The sequence below is a fragment of the Apium graveolens genome, chromosome 6 (genome assembly GCF_009905375.1).
Source record: "Apium graveolens cultivar Ventura chromosome 6, ASM990537v1, whole genome shotgun sequence".
Lineage (NCBI taxonomy): Eukaryota > Viridiplantae > Streptophyta > Magnoliopsida > Apiales > Apiaceae > Apium > Apium graveolens.
In genome coordinates, this window is record NC_133652.1 from 35,428,084 (window position 1) to 35,448,794 (window position 20,711).

The 20,711-nt window shown below is 34.8% G+C and overlaps 1 protein-coding gene across 1 annotated transcript; it reads left to right on the forward strand.

The window, feature by feature from the left end:
* Positions 1-13,472: 13,472 nt before the first annotated feature.
* LOC141667744 (putative pectate lyase 16) lies at positions 13,473-15,356 on the forward strand. The gene is made up of 4 exons (XM_074474353.1): positions 13,473-14,194; positions 14,401-14,504; positions 14,618-14,756; positions 14,946-15,356. Exons 1-4 carry the CDS (start codon positions 13,538-13,540, stop codon positions 15,174-15,176), a joined length of 1,131 nt encoding a protein of 376 aa, XP_074330454.1. The 5' UTR covers positions 13,473-13,537; the 3' UTR covers positions 15,177-15,356.
* The last annotated feature ends 5,355 nt before the right edge of the window (positions 15,357-20,711 follow it).

Consider the following 20,711-nt stretch of genomic DNA (forward strand, 5'->3'; position numbering starts at 1 on the left):
AGAACTTAACAGTCATCAGAACATAATTTCTTAACTCGAAAAAAGAATGCCCATCTTAGTAAATACTCATACAAGTTCTGAGTTATGGACGTCAGAACTTAATCATCAGAACGTGTAACTTAGAACTTGTCCTCAGAATTTGTGCAATAATGACACAATGAATGTTTATCTAAAATAACATAGACCACCACAGAAATTTTCATCATTCAGATGGAGTGATCAGTATGTGCATTAAGCTAAAAACAGACAAAGAGTAAAGTCTGATTCACTTCAGTACATCTTAGAAATAAGGCATAACTAAAATTTTGCTAAAGATCTGTCATTGTCCTGAAACCTACTGAAGAATGAGTTTATGCTTGAGTCCACCTCAACTGTTTTGTGCTAATTTTATGCATCTTTTGAAATTCTATTTTAAAGTGGCTTCTCAGTGTAAGTGAGTCATGACTGTTTATCAGAATTTATGCTATTTTCAGAGTATTTCTCCAGTAATCATAGAGTGTGAAAAGTCACCAAGAAAATATTTTGCTTTTCTGATGCATATTTACTTAATACCAGCAATGCACTTGGGTCGTCCCTTCCACATTTTTACTCTAGATCTCAAAGGAGTACCTGATTTTAATCTTTGATCTTTTTACTTTTTCTTTTGATAAGAGAGGTCTATCAGCACTTAGTACATTCAGCAGTTTTACTAGTATCAGAACTTAACAGATGAGTAGCATTATTCTAATTTGTGACTTAGTAATAAGATATACAAAGTGAACTTAACTAAGCTCAGTTATCAGAATTTTCTAGTGTCATAAGATTTCCACTGAAATAATTACTTCTTCCATGGAATCATTTGTTTATAGAAGACTACTAGGTCAGTATCTAGCACAGTTATCCTCATAGGATTGAATAGGTACTTGAACAGACATATCACTTATCAGAGTTTAGAAACATATATCAGACAACAGTCAGTACTTAAAGACATTTATCAATTAAGCACAGAATACACAATGAGATTAATTCTGTAAATACTGAGCATAAAGTCTGATAACACAGAACAAGTCTAAGCAGATTTAGAGAAAGAACTTGAAACCATTCCAAGTTCATTTACCAATCTTGTAAAAGTAGCTTCACATAATGGTTTTGTGAAGATATCTGCCAACTGTTGATCTGTGGGAACAAAATGCAATTCCACTGTACCTTCATCCACATGTTCCCTGATGAAGTGGTACCTGATGCTGATGTGCTTTGTCATTGAGTGTTGAACTGGATTACCTGTCATAGCAATAGCACTTTGATTATAACAGTAAATAGGGATTTTGAAATATGTTAACCCATAATCCAGTAACTGATTCTTCATCCAAAGAATCTGTGCACAACAGCTTCCTGCAGCAATATACTCTGCTTCTGCAGTTGATATGGAAATTGACTTTTGTTTCTTGCTGTACCAAGAAACCAATCTGCCTCCAAGAAATTGGCAGCTTCCACTTGTGCTTTTCCTGTCAATTTTGCAACCTGCAAAATCTGCATCTGAGTAACCTATTAGTTTAAAATCTGATTCTCTAGGATACCATAATCCCAGAGCAGCTGTCCCTTTAAGATACTTAAAGATTCTTTTTACAGCTGTTAAGGGAGGTTCTCTTGGATCTGCTTGAAATCTTGCACAAAGACAGGTAGCATACATGATATCAGGTCTATTAGCAGTTAGATAGAGTAGAGAGCCAATCATACCTCTATAGTCAGTAATATCTACTGATTTACCGGTATCCTTATCCAGTTTTGTTGCAGTGGCCATTGGAGTGGATGCACTTGAACAATCTTGCATTCCAAATTTCTTTAGCAGGTTTCTGGTGTACTTGGTTTGACAAATAAAAGTGCCTTCATCATTCTGCTTGACTTGAAGGCCCAAAAAATAGCTAAGTTCCCCCATCATACTCATCTGATATCTTGACTGTATTAGTTTGGCAAACTTCTTGCAAAGTTTGTCATTTGTAGATCCAAAAATGATATCATCAACATAAATCTGGACCAGAAGTAAGTCCTTTCCATGGTTGAGGTAGAACAGTGTTTTGTCTATTGTCCCTCTGTTGAATCCACTTTCCAGAAGAAACTGAGCTAAAGTCTCATACCATGCTCTAGGAGCTTGCTTAAGTCCATAAAGTGCTTTGTCAAGTCTGTAGACATAGTCTGGATGTTTGGTATCTACAAAACCTGGAGGTTGTTCAACATATACCTCTTCCTCCAATTCTCCATTTAGAAAAGCACTTTTCACATCCATTTGAAAGACAGTAAACTTTTTGTGAGCAGCATAAGCCAAAAATATCCTTATGGCTTCTAACCTAGCAACTGATGCAAATGTTTCATCATAATCAATTCCCTCCTGTTGAGAATATCCTTTTGCAACCAGCCTTGCCTTATTCCTTGTAATTATACCATCACTATCATTTTTGTTTCTGAATACCCACTTTGTACCAACAACAGATCTATTCTTTGGTCTTGGTACTAGGGTCCAGACTCTGTTTCTTTCAAATTCATTCAACTCTTCCTGCATTGCTTGCACCCAATCAGCATCTTGAAGAGCTTCTTCCACTTTCTTTGGCTCAGTCTGAGAGAGAAAAGAATTATAAAGACACTCATTTGAAGTACCTATTCTAGTTCTGACACCTGCATCAGGATTTCCAATTATCAAATCAGGTGTATGTGATTTTGTCCACTTCCTTGCAGATGGAAGGTTTTCTCTAGAACTGGATGCTCCCCCATGATCCATGCTATCTTCATTTTCATTTTCTGATGCTCCCCCTGAAACTATGCTCTCTGAGTTGGATTCTTCAGTATTTAGATTTTCAGCACTATCAGAACTTGGCTTATCAGAACTTGACGAATCAGAACTTGAAGAGCCACATGCATGTTCGGATGTTTCTTGAGATGTGGTAGGATCTTGAGTATGCTCCCCCTGCATAGGTGCATCTTCCTTTAACGTAGTCACCATAGTTTCAATAACATCAGAGTTTAATCCATCAGAGTTTGCAGTATCAGGACTTAGACTGTCAGGATTTTCAGTATCAGAATATGAGTCTTCATTTTCAAATCTCAGCTGATCATGGTCAACGAAATATTTAAGACCAGTGATCTTCTTGTCATCAAAAGAGACATTGATAGATTCCATGACCACTTTTGTTCTCAAATTATAGACTCTGAAGGCTTTTGTGGAAAGTGGATATCCAACAAAGATTCCTTCATCAGCTTTTAGATCAAACTTTGATAGCTGTTCAGGATGAGTCTTGAGAACAAAACACTTGCATCCAAATACATGAAAATATTTCAGATTTGGCTTCTTTTTCTTCACCATCTCATATGGTGTTTTTCCATGCTTGTTAATGAGTGTTGCATTTTGAGTAAAACAAGCAGTCTGCACAGCTTCAGCCCAGAAATAGGTTGGAAGCTTTGCTTCTTCAAGCATTGTACGTGCAGCTTCAATGAGAGTTCTATTCTTCCTTTCAACAACTCCATTTTGCTGTGGAGTTCCAGGAGCAGAAAATTCCTGCTTTATTCGATGGCTTTTGCAGAACTCTTCCATTATCAAATTCTTGAACTCAGTGCCATTATCACTCCTTAAAATTTTTACAGAATCTTTGACCATTTTATCCAGCTGTTTGACATGATCAATCAAGATAGATGCAGTTTCACTTTTTGTGTGCAAGAAATACACCCATGTGTATCTGGTGAACTCATCCACTATGACCAACGCATACTTCTTCTTTGCAATAGACATGACATTTACTGGACCAAATAAATCAACATGTATAAGATGATAAGGCTCAAGAATTGATGAATCAGTCTTGCTCTTGAATGAAGATTTTCTTTGTTTGGCTTTCTGACATGAATCACAAAGACCATCAGGAGCAAATACTGTGTTTGACAATCCTCTCACAAGATCTTTCTTGACCAGTTCATTTATATTATTGAAATTTAAATGAGAGAGTTTCTTATGCCAATTCCAGCTTTCTTCAATTGATGCTCTACTTAACAGACAGATTGCAGAGCCATCAGTACTTGTTGAAAGCTTAGCTTCATAAATGTTACCACGTCTGTATCCTTTTAGAACAACTTTGCCTTTAGATTTACTCACAACTTCACAGTGTTCTTCAAGGAAATCAACATGATAACCTCTGTCACAGATTTGACTTATACTCAGTAGGTTGTGTTTAAGTCCTGAGACCAGAGCTACTTGTTTAATTATGACATTTCCAAGATTGATATTGCCATATCCCAATGTTTTTCCAATGTTTCCATCTCCATAAGAAACACTTGGGCCTGCTTTCTCCATAAAGTCTGATAGCAGGGCCTTATTTCCAGTCATATGTCCTGAACATCCACTGTCCAGAACTAGAATATTTTTCCTGTTGCCCTGCAATCACAAAGACCACTAATTATTAGTTTTAAGGACCCAGACTTGCTTGGATCCTTTGGCCTTATTAAGTTTGTTAACATTTGCAGCGGATTTAGCATCAGAGTTTATGTTAACATTTTTCTTATCAGAATTTACATTATCAGACTTTGAATCAGAATTTACACTAGAAGGAACAATGGAAACTTTCTTCAAAGAAGGTTTTATTTGATAATAATCATAGTACAAACTATGATATTCCTTACAAGTATAAATGGAATGCCATAAACTACCACAATGAAAACAAGGATTTTGTGGTTTGTATCTAACAGACTGACTCTTAACTCCTGATTTTGAAGGTAAGGAGTTAATATTCTTATTTTTCCTGCAAAAAGAAGCCAGATGGTTAGAACTTCCACAGTTATGACATGTTTTCCTAGGAGCATCAGGAACAGGTTTATAATCATTGCTTTTATTCACACCTTCCTTTCCTTTCTTATTTTTCCTAGGTGATTTTACCTTGTTTGCATTCTTGACATCTTTCAGCTTATGCTTAAGCTGCTTCTTTGTCATTAAGCCTATGTTTACTTCAGCTGTCTTTTCCTGTTTTAGTTTGTCAGAAGTTAATTCCTCTTTAACTACTGATTTCTCATTATCAGACTTTACAGTTACAAACTTAACAGGTTTTAACTTTGGCTTTTGCTTAACAATAGGCTTAATTTCTTCAGTTCCTTTATCATTCTTATTCTCTCCATAACCTAAGTCCTCTTTCCAATTTTCACTACTTAGCAAATTTTGAGTTGTTTTGCCAGAGTTAGTCCAAGTCCTGATTATCTCTCTTTCCTTTTCTAACTCAGTTTTTAGAGATTCATTTATTTTTAGCACTTCATCCCTTACATAAAAAGCATCATCTCTATCCTTCTGAGTTTGATGGAACATGACTAACTCTTTTTCTAAGAAATCATTCCTTTTCTTAAATGCAAGATTTTCAGAAGTTAATCTTTCACATGTTAAAGTTTGGTCTCTATAGCTGACAAACATGGTTTTAAGATATCTTCTCAACTCATTAATATCATCAGTATGAAAAGCATAAGTAGTCTGAGGTACCTTTGTTTCAGCAGCTTCAGAACTGCTCTCAGCACTTTCTTTATCAGCATTTGCCATCAATGCATAGTTCTCCTCACTTTCAGAGTCTGAAGTGTCTGTCCAGCTTTTCTGCTTTGTGACAAGAGCCTTGCCTCTGTCACCTTTTACCTTCTTACAGTCAGGAGATATGTGGCCTTTCTCACCACAGTTATAGCATTTAACATTGGTGTAATCTCCTCTGTCAGACTTTCCTCCTCTGCCTTCAGATCTTCTGAAATTCTTCTTATCAGAACTTATGCTTTTTCTGGAAAACTTCTTTCCCTTCCTGAACTTCCTGTATGCAATCTTGGTGATTCCTTTCACCATAAGAGCACACAGCTTCATCATCTCCTCATCAGCATCAGTCTGAGGCAAGCTTTCAGAATCTGAGTCATCATCACTCTCAGAACTTGATGACTCAGTATCAGACTTTATGAAAAGAGCTTTACCCTTGTCTTTCTTCGAGGAAGCTGCTTTGGGGAATTCTTCTTCAGCCTTAAGAGCAACTGTCCTTGACTTTCCTCCTTTCCTCTTGCTTCTTTGTTCCATCTCCAGCTCATGAGTCTTGAGCATTCCATAGATTTCGTCAAGAGTTGTTTCATCAAGATTGTAGTTGTCTCTTATTGTCATTGCCTTCAAATCCCAGCATTCAGGAAGAGCTAACAGGAACTTAAGGTTTGAATCTTCAAGATCATACTCTTTATCAACCAATGACAAATCATTCAAAAGTTTGACAAATCTATCATATAAATCATTCAATGACTCATTAGTCTTTGAGTCAAAGTGTTCATACTCTTGAGTGAGTATTGTCTTCCTGTTCTTCTTAATTGTGCCAGTTCCCTGACACCTTGTTTCCAGAGCATCCCATATCTCCTTAGCAGTCTTGCAGTCGATTACCCTGTTTGACATTACATTATCAATGGCACTATGCAGTAAGTGTCGTACCTTAGCATCCTTAGCAATTGATGCTATGTCCTCAACAGTATAATCACTCTTCTCCTTTGGTACGGTCATTGCTGCTTCACCTGCAACTGCAACAGTGAGTTTGGTTGGTTTGTGAGGACCTTCCTTGATTCTATCCAGGTATTCTGGATCTGTTGCTTCCAGGAACATGGTCATCCTTACCTTCCATATGGGATATTCAGATGGTCTCAGTATGGGGACTCTGATGGTCTCATACCGACTCTGAATTTGTGTCTTTGGTGGTTCCTCAGTTGTGGTAGGCTTAGTTGGAGTTTCTGTGTCCGACATGATTGTGTTTGGATCTTTAACTGTATGTAAGTTAACAGATAGGCTCTGATACCAATTGTTAGGTCACACACACACTGTAGAGGGAGTGAATATAGTGAATAGTACACTCAAATCGAACTTTAAGAACTTAAGTAACAGAAAACAAACTTTATTGAAACAACAAACTCTGTTACAGTATGGAACTGTTACCTCTCAGTGATGAACAAATATCACGAGAGCTGCTAGAGTTAAAATGAATAATCTTTTCTAATAATGATAACACTTATAGTGTAAACCCTATGTCTGTGTTTATATACTACACAGTTACAAGATAATCGCTAATTGATATGGAATATAATTCTGCTTCCTAAAATATATCAATCAGATATCTTTTCTTCCAAGTATTCCATTCTTCACGGAATTCCTTCTTCATGCATATCTCTTCTTATGTTTATCTCAATCTTCTTTCCTTTAATCAGCTACTGTCCTTATCTGATTGTCCTTCAGCACTTAAGTTCTGATATCTATCTTCTGATGATTATCTCCTGATAATATAAGTACTGATATCCTTAAGTCCTGACTTCCAATATAAGTATTGATCAACAGTTAAGTACTGATTTATCCTGTTCACATAAGATCTGAAAGCTAAACATAAAACATATTAGCCATGACATTATCAAATATATCTAACAACTGACTTCCAATTGTATCCCATATGTTCAAGTCGCTCGTACATGATTTGTCGAATCTTTGTAGAGCACTTATTTGAAGTTTCCAATCTTTAAAAAAATAAATGGGAATTTAGTGTCACTGCATGATATAGAAAATCAGAAAATAATTAATATAAATATGTTTAAGAACAAGAAACTTACGTTCCCTGGATAACTGCTACTCGTATCCTTTCATCCTTATGTTGAGAGCCAATATTCAAATATAAATTATCATTAGCAGCTGTAGAGGAAACATTAAGTGTGCTTGGATGTGATGGACTCGGTGTTTATTCAACTGGTTCTGATTGAGCACCACTTGTGCATGGCCTTGATTGAGGTTCAGGTGTGTGTTGGCGTGATTGTGAAGTCAGTTGTAGCGATTCATTAGGTGTGGTTTGACCAGATTGTGATGTGTTATCTTGAGTGTGTCGGTGAGTTAAGTATCGACTGAGATGTGCCTTGCTTTCGCATTTGATCTGACCTCGACTTAGATTGAGCATGAAAGCTCTGTCCGGTTTGAGCTTGAACGAGTTGTCCAAAAACCTGTACAGAATGAGCAGGTACATCCGGTCCAGATTGAGTGAGAACACGCTTTCTTGATTGAGAGGGAACCATCTGTTCAGACTGAGAAGGAATGTGCTGTCGAGATTGACCAGGAACACGCTCTCCAAATTTAGGGGAAACTCGATGTCCATACTGAGAGTGAACACGCTATTTGGATTGAGATGAAACTCGATGTCCAGATAGATGTCCAGTTTTAGTGGGAACGCACTGTGCATATTGTGATGAAATATGTTGTCTAGATTTGGTGGGGACGCATTGTCCAGATTGAGCTTCTATGCTCTTTCCAATATGAGTCGGCACGCCCTTTCCAATTTGAGCCAGTACATTGTCAACATTGTTTCCAAACCTCGTCATTTCGGGCCTTTAATACATAAGATAATATAAATTGAAAAAAATAAAAATTATGCTGAAAGAAACTACTAAATAACATAATCTCTAATTGCATTTCTAAATTCTTCCATTGAACCAAATATTATTATTCTGCATGTTGATAAAGGAGATGTATTCCTCAAACCTATATTGCCATTTCAGTGCTTTAGAACGTAAATAATATTAAATTTCCACATGCTAACAAAGTGGTAGTTGGCCCCTCAAAAATATCTCATGGATTTTTTATGCTAAAATGAATAACTTAGAAGTCACATTATAAAGAAAGTGAAATAATGAACTAATTAAACGAACTAGAAGTATACATACACCATAACTCGATAAAAAGACAGAGATGAACACATAAGGTAATGAATATACATACATCAAGAAGAGATGTCAATTTTTTCATCTTCATCTGATGTCAATTTGCCAGTCGATTGAGTGACTTCAATTTTGCCGCCCCCTTTTGTTAGGGTTTATACTGAAATATTCGTTTGAAGTATATACTTTAATAATAAATTATTTGAGAATCTTGAATGCATATTTTCACATAGTCTGTATATTATATATTATAGACAATCTAGTATCAAATGGGATAGCAGAAGATTAGATTGTCAAACTTCTAATATAATATAATAAAGGTTCACAGTCTAAGTGGTATTAGACAAACCACTGGAACGGCTGAAGTATTATTTAGAAATAGTTTATCTTGACTATTGAATAATACTTGTATACTTTGTGTATATTGAACGGGATCAAAATAGTAGAATAATTGTTTCTTTTATTCTGACAATAAAGAAGAACTAAGATTCTACGATATTATTATTGCTTAGGTTCTTAATCCGAATGTAGTAATTGACATTTGTATTTTATGCACATGCCTTGATTCATACATTAAGTAATTTATTTTAAATTACAAAATTAATGTATTGGACAATGACATTATATACAGAGTGGGATATTAACTATAAAAGGAAACCGTGTCCGAAAAATATATTCGGGTGATGATGTCCTCTTGAAAGCTCATAAAGATAATTATGCTTTAGTCCTGCAGGAAGATTTGTTCTTGCATAATTTTAAGGTTGAGTGGATGATCAAGGATAAAAGATATTGATTAAATTAATTTTCAGAAATTAATTTAATTAATGGACATGCGATATCTTAAACATGGGGAATTTATAAGCAATTAATATGGGAGCCGAATTAAATAATTAATTTACGGAATTAGGAAAGTTAGTGCAAATATTAATTCTTTAGTGGATTGAATTAATATTTAATGATATTGGGCTTGGCCCGAAATGTTATTAGAAGGTCTGACCTAATGGTCCATGATCCCTACTGTAGCCTATAAATATTCTCATTCTCCTAAAGCTAGGGTTAACACACAAAAACGAAATCACATCTTAGGGTTTGAGAGAGGAAGCCGTTTTTCTCAAGAAGCCAGCTAGGGTTTTGGAATTTCGGAGCTTTGGGAGAGGTACACCTTGGGAGATCAAAGCCCACACTTTGTCCAAGGAGAATCAGGGAATACAGTAGAAGATGTGAATTTGAATTGCTTGCACCGTAGCGATTAAGGTTAATGTTCTATTCGTACTCTTTTAATTAATATCATAAAATGCAGGGCCAAGATTCGATAGATCCAACACCTTTGTCAAGATAGATCCAATACCATTAGAAAGGTTATAAGCATCATGATCATGGGCACAATGAGGAAAAGCTAAATGACCGACAATTTTCCATCCTGAAAACATTGAATAAGCAGGAAAGTCACTGATTGTCCACATCAATGCAGCTCACATACATAAATTCTGTTTCAATGAATTATCCCAAGTCTCTACACCAACTTCCCACAACATTTTTAACTCAGCAATCAACGGTTAAAGAAAAACATCTATCTTCTGTTTTGGATTTTTTGGTCGAGGGATAAGTACAGAAAGAAATAAGTACTATTCTTTTGAACACATCCATGGAAGCAAATTATACGGAGTCACTATAATTGGCCAAGAAGAATATTTTCCACCTGATTCACCAAATGGTTGAAACCCATCAGTAGAAAGTCCCAATCTAACATTTCTCATCTCCGAGGAAAATGATGGATGTGCTCTATCAAATTGCTTCCACTCCTCTGAGTATGAACAATGACGCATCACAACTTCTTCTTGATAATGTTCGGCATGCCATCTCATATGGGTAGTTGTCGTAGGTCAAGCATACAACCTTTGCAATCTCGGTGCCAATGAAAAATAGACCATCCTTTTAAAAGGCACTTTCTTCTTCCCCTTCTTGGATCCTTTAGGTCTTGTTTTATATCTCGCATGTGAACAAAATTTACACGACTCCATGTTGATGTCTTCACCCCAATCTATCATGCATCCATTAAAACAACAATCGATCTGTTCGGAAGGAAGCCCCAACTCTTCCATGTACTTCTTCGTACTATAGAAGCTATCAAGAAGTGTATTATTTTGAGGTAAGATGCCTTTTAAGAACTGTGATGTCTGATCATAACATGCCTTTGACCAATGATGGTCATATTTCAAACTCAACATCTGAGCCACGGCAAACAACTGAGAAGTTTCACTGTCTTTCATATAACTCCGTCTCGGATGATTTTAAAATATCATACAACTTTTGTGCTTCTGCATTTGGCATCTCGGGATCAAAACTTGGACCAGCGGAATCCATTACCATGTTGTACATTAGGTTGTCATCATCTCTTCTACTTTTAAAATTGGAGTAATGTGTTGATTATTCTTCTCCACTTTGTCTAGAAACATATGGCTCTCCGTGTCGATCCCACACGTAATAATCTCTTACAAACCCTTTTTTTCAATAAGTGCAATTTTACTGTCTCCACATTCCAAAATTTGCGATTCTCACATTTAAAACATGGACACTGAATATTTGTCCCATTCATAGACTCTTCTCGAGATATCACATATTGCATAAAGTTTTTCAACCCAGTTACAAAAGCCGGAGTTAGGTAACCTCCACTGTCGATCCTTTGATACATCCAACCTCGATCCTTATCCTTATCCTTAATAACTTTTCTGTAACCTACCAAAAAAAAATTCGTAACTATAAAATATTTATAACTAGAAGTTAGTATATACACAAAGGCCTTTACAAATTATGATTGGGCTTATAGAGATATAACCAATCTATTCAATTAAATATAATTGGGCTTACACCAATCACAACCCATATATATCTCCATTCCAAAATTGGTTTAGCAGGCCATAAAAACTATAATTCTTTTAAAAACTTTGAACAGATTGTGGAGGCCATCAAGGCCAAACCAGAAGCAGTAACATAGTAATCCAGAATGATATAAGACCAGCTTTCCAAAAAGTAAGTGAGACCCAATTGACCACTAAAACCAACAAAATTACACAACTCTTGGAGACATAAAAGGACACTAATTTTCTTTTTTGCTAAACACAAAATAATAGCTGGCATTCACCCAATTTACTAATTAACTAAGAAGCTTCTAAAATAAAAAATATCATCAAAAAATTAATTAAGTTATAAGTAATATGCAAAATAACAACATTAATATAAACAGATTTTGCAAGCTAAAGTTAACTATGTATTTAAATAGGCCCAAACACAGGTTATAATTATGAAAATAATTGAAGAAAAACTAACCTTGATATATCACAAATAAATCTTATATCTTGATTTGTGAGTTTTGTGAGAACGTCCAAGTAAACAAAGCTGAAGAAGAAAAATAGAAAATGAATGTGGAATGTATTTTGAATAAAAGATCTGGAAAGTAGGCGAGGACTGCATTTACTGCCGGGTAGATTCATATTAACACTTTACATTTACTAAGGCATCAAATTTATTTTTGTTACAGATTACCAATGGAATATGTTACTAGTTCCGTTGGTGGGTTTGCGCGGGCTCTTTGGCGCCTATTTTGCTAACAAAATGTTCTGTTGGTAAATGTTCTGTTACCATTCAATTATGTATTGGTCACTATTTTTTTGACTTTCAATCAGTTTGGGTTCTGTTGGCAATATGTTAGTAAGTTACAACAGACTAATTCTCGTCGTTAATTTCTGTTGGTATTTTTGGAAATTCTTATAGTGCGAAGGAGCATTTATCTGATAATAATAAACACTTTTTGATCTGGAATTTAGTATTGTTTGTCCCTAATCACAGATGAAAATCACCAAGATAACAAAGGATAATACGAAATTGCTGATTTCCCGAAATTGAATTGAACGAATTAAAGATGCAACTTTTGTTAGGCGTAAATCGACGCACCGCGCATGCCGCTTAATGTACAATTACATTTTGTGTTGAGGTATGAACTCAATGCAATACTTTTTGACTCCGGTGTCTTACACCTTATTCCCTAAATTTAAAAAGAGCGAAAATAAATTAAAGTTAAGTAAAATAATTTTATTTTCATTTATGATCATATTTTTAAGTTTTTTAAAGTAATAAAAATAAGTGATGATAAATATAACGGTTGCGGATTATTTACGATAAAAAAATAAAATAAAAAAATATATATAAATTTGACATATTTTCATTTCAAAATTTTGAAAATAATACACTTATTTATTACTTATTTTTTCCTCTTTTAAAAATTCGGGAGTAATATATTATAACCCAGAAAGAATGATAACAAATGTTATGTATATTTTGAAAACTCAGGTGACTTAAGTATGACACTTGAAGCTTACGTAAACATGTAAATATGAAATAATTATGTACCTGTCAAATATCTTGTTAAAATTATCCACCAATATTCACATATGTATTACGTTGAATACAGAACGAATATTGAATATCATATTAAAGGACCGTTAATACATAAGACACTTTTGAAGTGTGGACTAAATGTTAATTGATGGCACGAAGGGGGAGAGATATGCATGTAGTTTTGAAACAAGTCTCGTGCAAACACGTTAGTTAGTATGAAGTCCCGAACTCATACCAACATTCTAACTTACACCTTCTATATTATTCAACATGGTAAGCACGATTCCTTTGTATCATGTATTTTAATTATAAATTCAACACAGAAACACACATTTACTATAAATTTACCATTATTTTGTGTTTCAATTTCAACTAATTCCTAACAATGGCATTAGCTCATCCAAGTTCCCTCCTTTTCCTCTCATATCTACTAACTTGTGTTCTTTCTACCATGCAAGCAAAAGATCCAGTAGATTACAAACCGGAAACTGTACCCGACATTTCTATTCCGAAAAACAAACCAATGAACATCATAGATTCTTGTTGGAGATTCAATCAGAACTGGGCATCAAATCGCCAAGCCTTGGCTGATTGTGCCATAGGCTTTGGGAAGTCTGCATTAGGAGGCAAGAATGGAAAAATATACGTTGTCGATGACTCGTCTGACGACGCGGTTGATCCAAAACCCGGTACACTTCGATATGGAGTGATCCAACCAGAACCGCTCTGGATCATTTTTGAGGAGGACATGACGATTAAACTTGAAAATGAACTTATTGTTAATAGTTACAAGACTATAGACGGGAGGGGAGCGAAAGTTGAGATTGCGGGCGGACCTTGCATTACTTTGGATGGAGTGAATAATGTGATTATTCATGGGATTAGTATTCATGATTGTAAGCCAGGGAAGGCTGGGCTTGTTCGAAGCACGACGGAACATCTTGGACATAGGCTAGGTTGTGATGGAGATGGGATTAGTATATTTGCATCATCGAATGTTTGGGTTGATCATTGCTCATTAGCCCGGTGCAGTGATGGCCTTATTGATGTTACTCATGCTTCTACTGCTGTTACTTTGTCTAACAACTACTTGACTGAGCATGACAAAGTAAGCACACTATAGTAATTAAAATTATTTACTTTGCTAGTTAAACACATCACACACGTGACTTATCTTTGACAATGTTTGTACTCTTAATATTCCGTAAAAGAAGCGAGCTACACCGAGAGGTGTTGTGTTACAGTAATTAAAATTTGCATGTAGTGAATTAGGTGAATATTAATATCTCATTATACAGAGCTTAATAATTTCAGGTGATGTTGCTTGGACACAGAGATGACTTCACAGCAGATAAAGACATGAAAGTCACTGTTGTGTTTAACAGTTTTGGCCCTGCTCTAGTTCAAAGGATGCCACGGTGAGAATAGAAATACTCCCTCCCTCCTAAGAGATTGTTATTACTTTCCTTTTCGAGATATCTTGTCCAGTTGTTAACATTTAATAAAATAGAGTTTGTACGATTATGTGCAGGGTAAGAAATGGGTACGCCCATGTTGCAAACAATAGGTATGACCAATGGATAATGTATGCAATAGGAGGGAGTGCCGATCCAACTATTTTAAGTGAAGGAAACTTCTTTTTAGCTCCAAATGATCGTTCCAACAAAGAGGTACCATATACATACTTCAATACTTACCTACATGCAAGTACATGCTCATAGTCCTACCTACCAGTATGGATGTACTTAAACAACGTCCCCGTTCATTAAAACTTTTTAAAATGAGAACGGTGAGTACTTGAGACTCATTGAATCGAATATCAGAATATATACATTTACGCCCTGTTACTCGCACTACAGGTTACCAAAAGAGAGACCGAGGAGGGTCCGGATTATTGGAAAAGTTGGAAATGGAGATCTTCCAAGGATGTATTTGTAAATGGTGCTTATTTTAATCCATCAGGATGGGGAAGCTGTGCCCCATCTTATACCAGACCCCAGTCATTTACTGTAGCTCCAGGATCTTTGGTTCCTGTTTTAACCGCTGATGCTGGTGTTCTTGATTGTTCCACTAGTAAAGCCTGCAAATAGTTAATCTAGTACATAAACTTCCCCTAAATTCTGTTCAAGTTCTCCTTATATGTTAGCCTATTTTGCCCGAGCTTTTGTTCTTAATTGTTGTTATGATTTAGCTTGCTTCTGAAAAAGAGAAGTGATCAGACGATGATGTATTTTTGCTTTGCTTAATCTCTGTAACTAGTGGCCATATCATATATATAACTAATATTTATGACCGCATTGTTTGGTGTTGTAAATATTTTAATGCCATCTGTGACAGTACATTGAACTAGTTTGATCAGCATATTTAGTTAAATGATATGTATTTTTCTGGTTGGTTGGTTATCTCTATGTATAATTGTATGATCTTTTTAACAAATATTTTGATTATTATTTATACTCTATTCAAAGTTTCATGTTCGAATTTTTCCAATAATAAATATTAATATTATAATTTATAAATATATTATTAAGGTTAATGATTCAATTTTTACCAATTATATAATATTTAATATTAATTAAAATAAATTTATTATAATTTAAGATAGTAATATAAAAATTTAATGAAGACCCGTGCATCACATGGACTGTATGGACTGTAAAGGTTGTTATATATATTTGATAATATCATGACTAATATGATTTATGTTTAGTTTTCAGATCTTACTTAAACAGGGCAAATCAATACTTAACTGAAATCAGCACCAGAACTTAAGTTATCAGTACTTAAGGTTCAGGAGATATTTATCAGAAGATAATATCAGGACTTAAAGGAAACGTTCAGATAAGGAAGACGGCTGATTGATTAAAGAGAAGATCAAGACAAACGTAAGAAGAGATATGCATGAAGAGGAAATTCTATGAAGAATAGAATACTTGGAAGAAAAGATATCTGATTGATATATTTTAGGAAGCAGAATTATATTCCATATCAATTAGCGATTATCTTGTAACTGTGTAGTATATAAACACAGACATAGGGTTTACACTATAAGTGTTATCATTATCGAGAATATTATTCTTTGTAACCCTAGCATCTCTCGTGATATTTGTTCATCACTGAGAGAGCACAGTTCCGCATTGTAACAGAGTTTATTGCTTTGAATAAAGTCTGTTTTTCTGTTGCTTGTGTTATTAGAATTCGATTTGATTGTGCTATACACTGTATTCAACCCCCTTCTACAGTGTGTGTGACCTAACAAGTGGTATCAGAGCCTATCTGGTTAACACACAAACAGTTTAAGATCCAAAAATAATCATGTCTGAAGTAGAAACTCCGACTAAGCCCACCAAAACTGAAGAACCTCCAAAGACACAAATCCATAGCTGATATGAGGCTATTAGAGTTCTCATATTGAAACCATTTGAATATCCCATATGGAATGTGAGGATGACTATGTTTCTGGAAGCTACAGATCCAGAATATCTTGATAGAATCAAGGAAGGACCTCACAATCCAACAAAACTCACTGTTGCAGTTGCAGGTGAAGCAGCAAAGTCTGTACCAAAGGAGAAGAGTGATTACACTGCTGAAGATATCGCATCAATTGCTAAGGATGCTAAGGTACGACACATACTGCATAGTGCCATTGATAATGTAATGTCAAACAGGATAATAAACTGTAAAACTGCAAAGGAGATATGGGATGCCTTGGAAACAAGATGTCAGGGAACTGATACGATTAAGAAGAACAGGAAGACAATACTCACTCAAGAGTATGAACACTTTGACTCAAAGGCTAATGAGTCATTGACTGATTTATATGATAGATTTGTCAAACTCTTGAATGATTTGTCACTGGTTGATAAGGAGTATGATCTTGAAGATTCAAACCTTAAATTCCTGTTAGCTCTTCCTGAAAGCTGGGATTTGAAGACAACAACAATAAGAGATAACTATAATCTTGATGAAACGACTCTTGATGAAATCTATGGGATGCTCAAGACTCATGAACTTGAGATGGAACAAAGAAGCAAGAGGAAAGGAGGAAAGTCAAGAACAATTGCTCTTAAGGCTGAAGAAGAATCTCCCAAGGCAGCCACCTCAAGGAAAGGCAAGGGTAAAGCTCTCTTCACAAAGTCTGATACTGAGTCATCAAGTTCTGATAGTGATGATGACTCAGAATATGAAAGCTTGCCTGAGACGGATGCTGATGAAGAGATGATGAAGCTGTGTGCTCTTATGGTGAAAGGAATCACAAAGATTGCATACAGGAAGTTCAGGAAGGGAAAGAAGTTTTCCAGAAAAGGTGCAAGTTCTGATAAGAAGAATTTCAGAAAATCTGAAGGCAAAGGAGGAAAGTCTGACAAAGGAGATTACACAAATGTCAAATGCTACAACTGTGATGAGAAAGGCCACATATCTCCTGATTGCAAGAAAGTGAAGAGTGACAGATGTAATATCCGAGATATATCGTGTAATTATCTTTGATATTAAATAATTATTATGTGTGTTCAGTATCTATTCTATGAGTTAATTGTTAAGTGTTATCTGTACTTGGATATTCAAAAATAATATTAATTGAGTATTTTAATTTTTATATGTCCAAAATAAAATATAAATAATTGTCATATCTTCCTAATTATTTTTATGTTGATTTATGGATTTATAAGAATCATATGAAATTTCTAAAATCTTATTCCGGGTAATTAGAATCTATTTTATAAAAACAGGAACCAACCGACGTCACCCGTTGTTACGTTTTTGGAACCTGAAACTCTTCCGAGAACTCCTTCCTAACCTAATTGTAATATTCCGAGCATATTCCATGTTTCGACTTTTTCGATCCGGCGTACGATTTGTTCTGCGCGGGTCCCGGCGCAATATTTTCGATACAGTATTCGTTTCGGTAAATTAATAAAAACCCGTATTTTCGATAAACGGGAGCTTTTTATTAAACTATCCCAATTATCACTTCGTAGTACGTATAACCAGACGCTGAGACCAAGACCGCAGTACAAATTATACTGATTTGGATAATTATCCCGAAAACCGATACCGTTTGGATCAGTTTTTACAAATAAACATACCGTTTTATATCCGGAATGATCCAACGGGATACTAATTTTCCGTAAATATAAATAGCCTTTTACCATATTTTATTTCGTATCAAAATCATTTGCAGACAGATAAATATATAATTTTACAGAGAAAAATCATATATTCATAAACTGTTCCAAGAATCAAATCAACTTTTGAAGGTGTTATTGATCTTTGTTTGAAAAGCTCGAGTACTGGATTTGAAGGTCTTGAAAAGCTCTATCAGAATCTGTAATCCATATACCTGCAGAATCAAACGTTTATTTTCTGAAAATTTATTTATTTTCGAATTTATTTTATTAAAAATATGAATTTTTGTTCGGATGATTGTTTGTATGATTTGATGATTGCATGTTGTAGAGCTTATTTTCCTGATGATTTTCCTATGTCATACGTCTGATTTGGAGTTCAATAACATGCTCAAAAGTGGGTTTAATTTTCGAATTTCAAAATTAGGGTTTATAACCCGTATGAATGTTTTCAATTGAAATTTGGGGGTTTTTGATTAAGGGGTTATTAGCTGTTGATTTATAGTGGGTTGTGTTCCTTATGAAATTTGCAATCGATTGATATATAGCTCGTTAACAGAGGATGCTTGAATCGAAGGGAGTTGTGTTTTAAAGATTTACGATGTTTGCTGGAAACCGACGATGTTCTTGGCCAATTTCTGGCCAGAACAGGGATGATTAGAATGTTTTGATTGCATGAACAAGTTCCTGGTGTTGTGTAGTGTTGATCTGGAGGTGTTGGTGGGGTGAGGACGCCGGGATCGTCTTCTCCGGCTACCCCCGATTTTTCGGCGACTGAAACTGCAAAATTGCAGTTTAGTCCCTGTATTTTTGAAGATGGCGAAGTTTAGTCCCTGTAGTTTGCAAATTTTTCAAAAATAGGATTCCTGTTTATAAAATGTTTAAAAATCATATTTCCTATTTATTTTTATTATAAAAATTCATTTTTAATTTCTGAAAATTATTATTTTAATTCCGAAAATTATTTTTAATTCAAAAATAAATCTGAATTAATTAATTAATTAATTTCAGTTAATTTTTAATTAATTAATTGGTCAATTAATTCGAAAATTAATTGATTAATTGATTTAATCAATTATTAATTGATTTTAATCAATTATTTAATTAGATTTAATTATTTAAAAATGATTTAAAAATTCCGAAAAATAGTTTCGAGCTTTAAAATATTATTCTAAATTATTATCAAGGCTCAATAATTATTCTAAAATTATTTCGGAGCCAGAATTGGCCAACCGAACCCTGTTTATTAACCCGAAATTGATCCAACGACCCGTCTTAATTCCGAAAAATGTTTTAAAAATCATTTTTGTTATGGATTAAAAACTAATATATATAATTGCTGTATTTAATATTAAGGAACGTGAGCTTTGAGGCTCGATTTGACTGCTCTTGTGTTTCGTGACTCAATCTGCCTTAACAAGATGCCTACGTACCTTGCTGATTGCCAAGGATCAAGTCAAAAAACGTAGTTCTGATTTGTGGTGTGAGGCCCCTTATATAGATGTTGGTGGTCCTTGAATTGGACTTGGTATAGGAGACTTGGTGGACAAGCCTCTGAATTAGGATAGACTTAGGAGTCCTAGGAAGTAGGAAGCTGATTCCTTATCCTTTTAGGTCCCCTTGAGACTAATCTATAAGGATTTATATCCTTATCGGGACTCTTCTCAATAGCTGATTTTTCCCTTATTAATTAATTATGAAATTAATTAATAATCAGGGCTTTTGGGCCTTTTTTATTCCACCAGGCCTGATCTGGTCCATCAGGCTTAACCTTTCTGGTCTGAATATTATACATCTTATTATTGGGCCTAGCAGCCCACAGTTTGTACAATTAATGCAGTATTTAATTATACAATCATAATTTATTTATCCCTATCATTTGCCCCCCAACTTTTGGGAAACATTGATTAGGTTTCGCAGAAGTTAAGTCTATTCGTTCCCTTACAGGGTTTCGTTTTTGCGTAAAGTGTGGAGCGACCTACACATTTACAATGAATCTTCCTTTTATTCAGAAATTATCTTAATTTCCAGGAATTTTTCCCTAATTTTCTGGGATTTTCCCTAATTTCTGGATTTTTCCCTAATTTTCTGGGATTTATCCTTAATTTCTAGATTTTTTTTCCTAATTTTCTGGGATTTATCCTTAATTTCTGGATTTTTCCCTAATTTCCGGGATTTTCCCCTAATTTTCTGGGATTTTTCCCTAATTTCTGGATTTTTCCCTAATTTTCTGGGATTTATCCTTAATTTCTGGATTTTTTCCCTAATTTTCTGGGATTTATCCTTAATTTCTGGATTTTTTCCCTAATTTCTGGGATTTATCCTTTATTTTCTGGATTTATTCCTTATTTCTGAAAATATTAACATTTTTCAGAAATTATTTTAAGGAATTTCCTTATATTTTTATAATTTTCCAGGATTTTTTCTTCCTTTTCTCTTTTTTTTTTTATACAATTTTCGACCAGGAATCCATTCGACCAGGATCCTGGTCGAATTAGC

Bases quoted from the DNA above. Each gene is read 5' to 3' on its own strand.
- LOC141667744 (XM_074474353.1), top strand. From the start codon at position 13,538: ATGCAAGCAAAAGATCCAGTAGATTACAAACCGGAAACTGTACCCGAC. The intron at 14,195-14,400 runs GTAAGCACACTA...TAATAATTTCAG, and splicing joins ACTTGACTGAGCATGACAAA to GTGATGTTGCTTGGACACAG. The intron at 14,505-14,617 runs GTGAGAATAGAA...GATTATGTGCAG, and splicing joins CTAGTTCAAAGGATGCCACG to GGTAAGAAATGGGTACGCCC.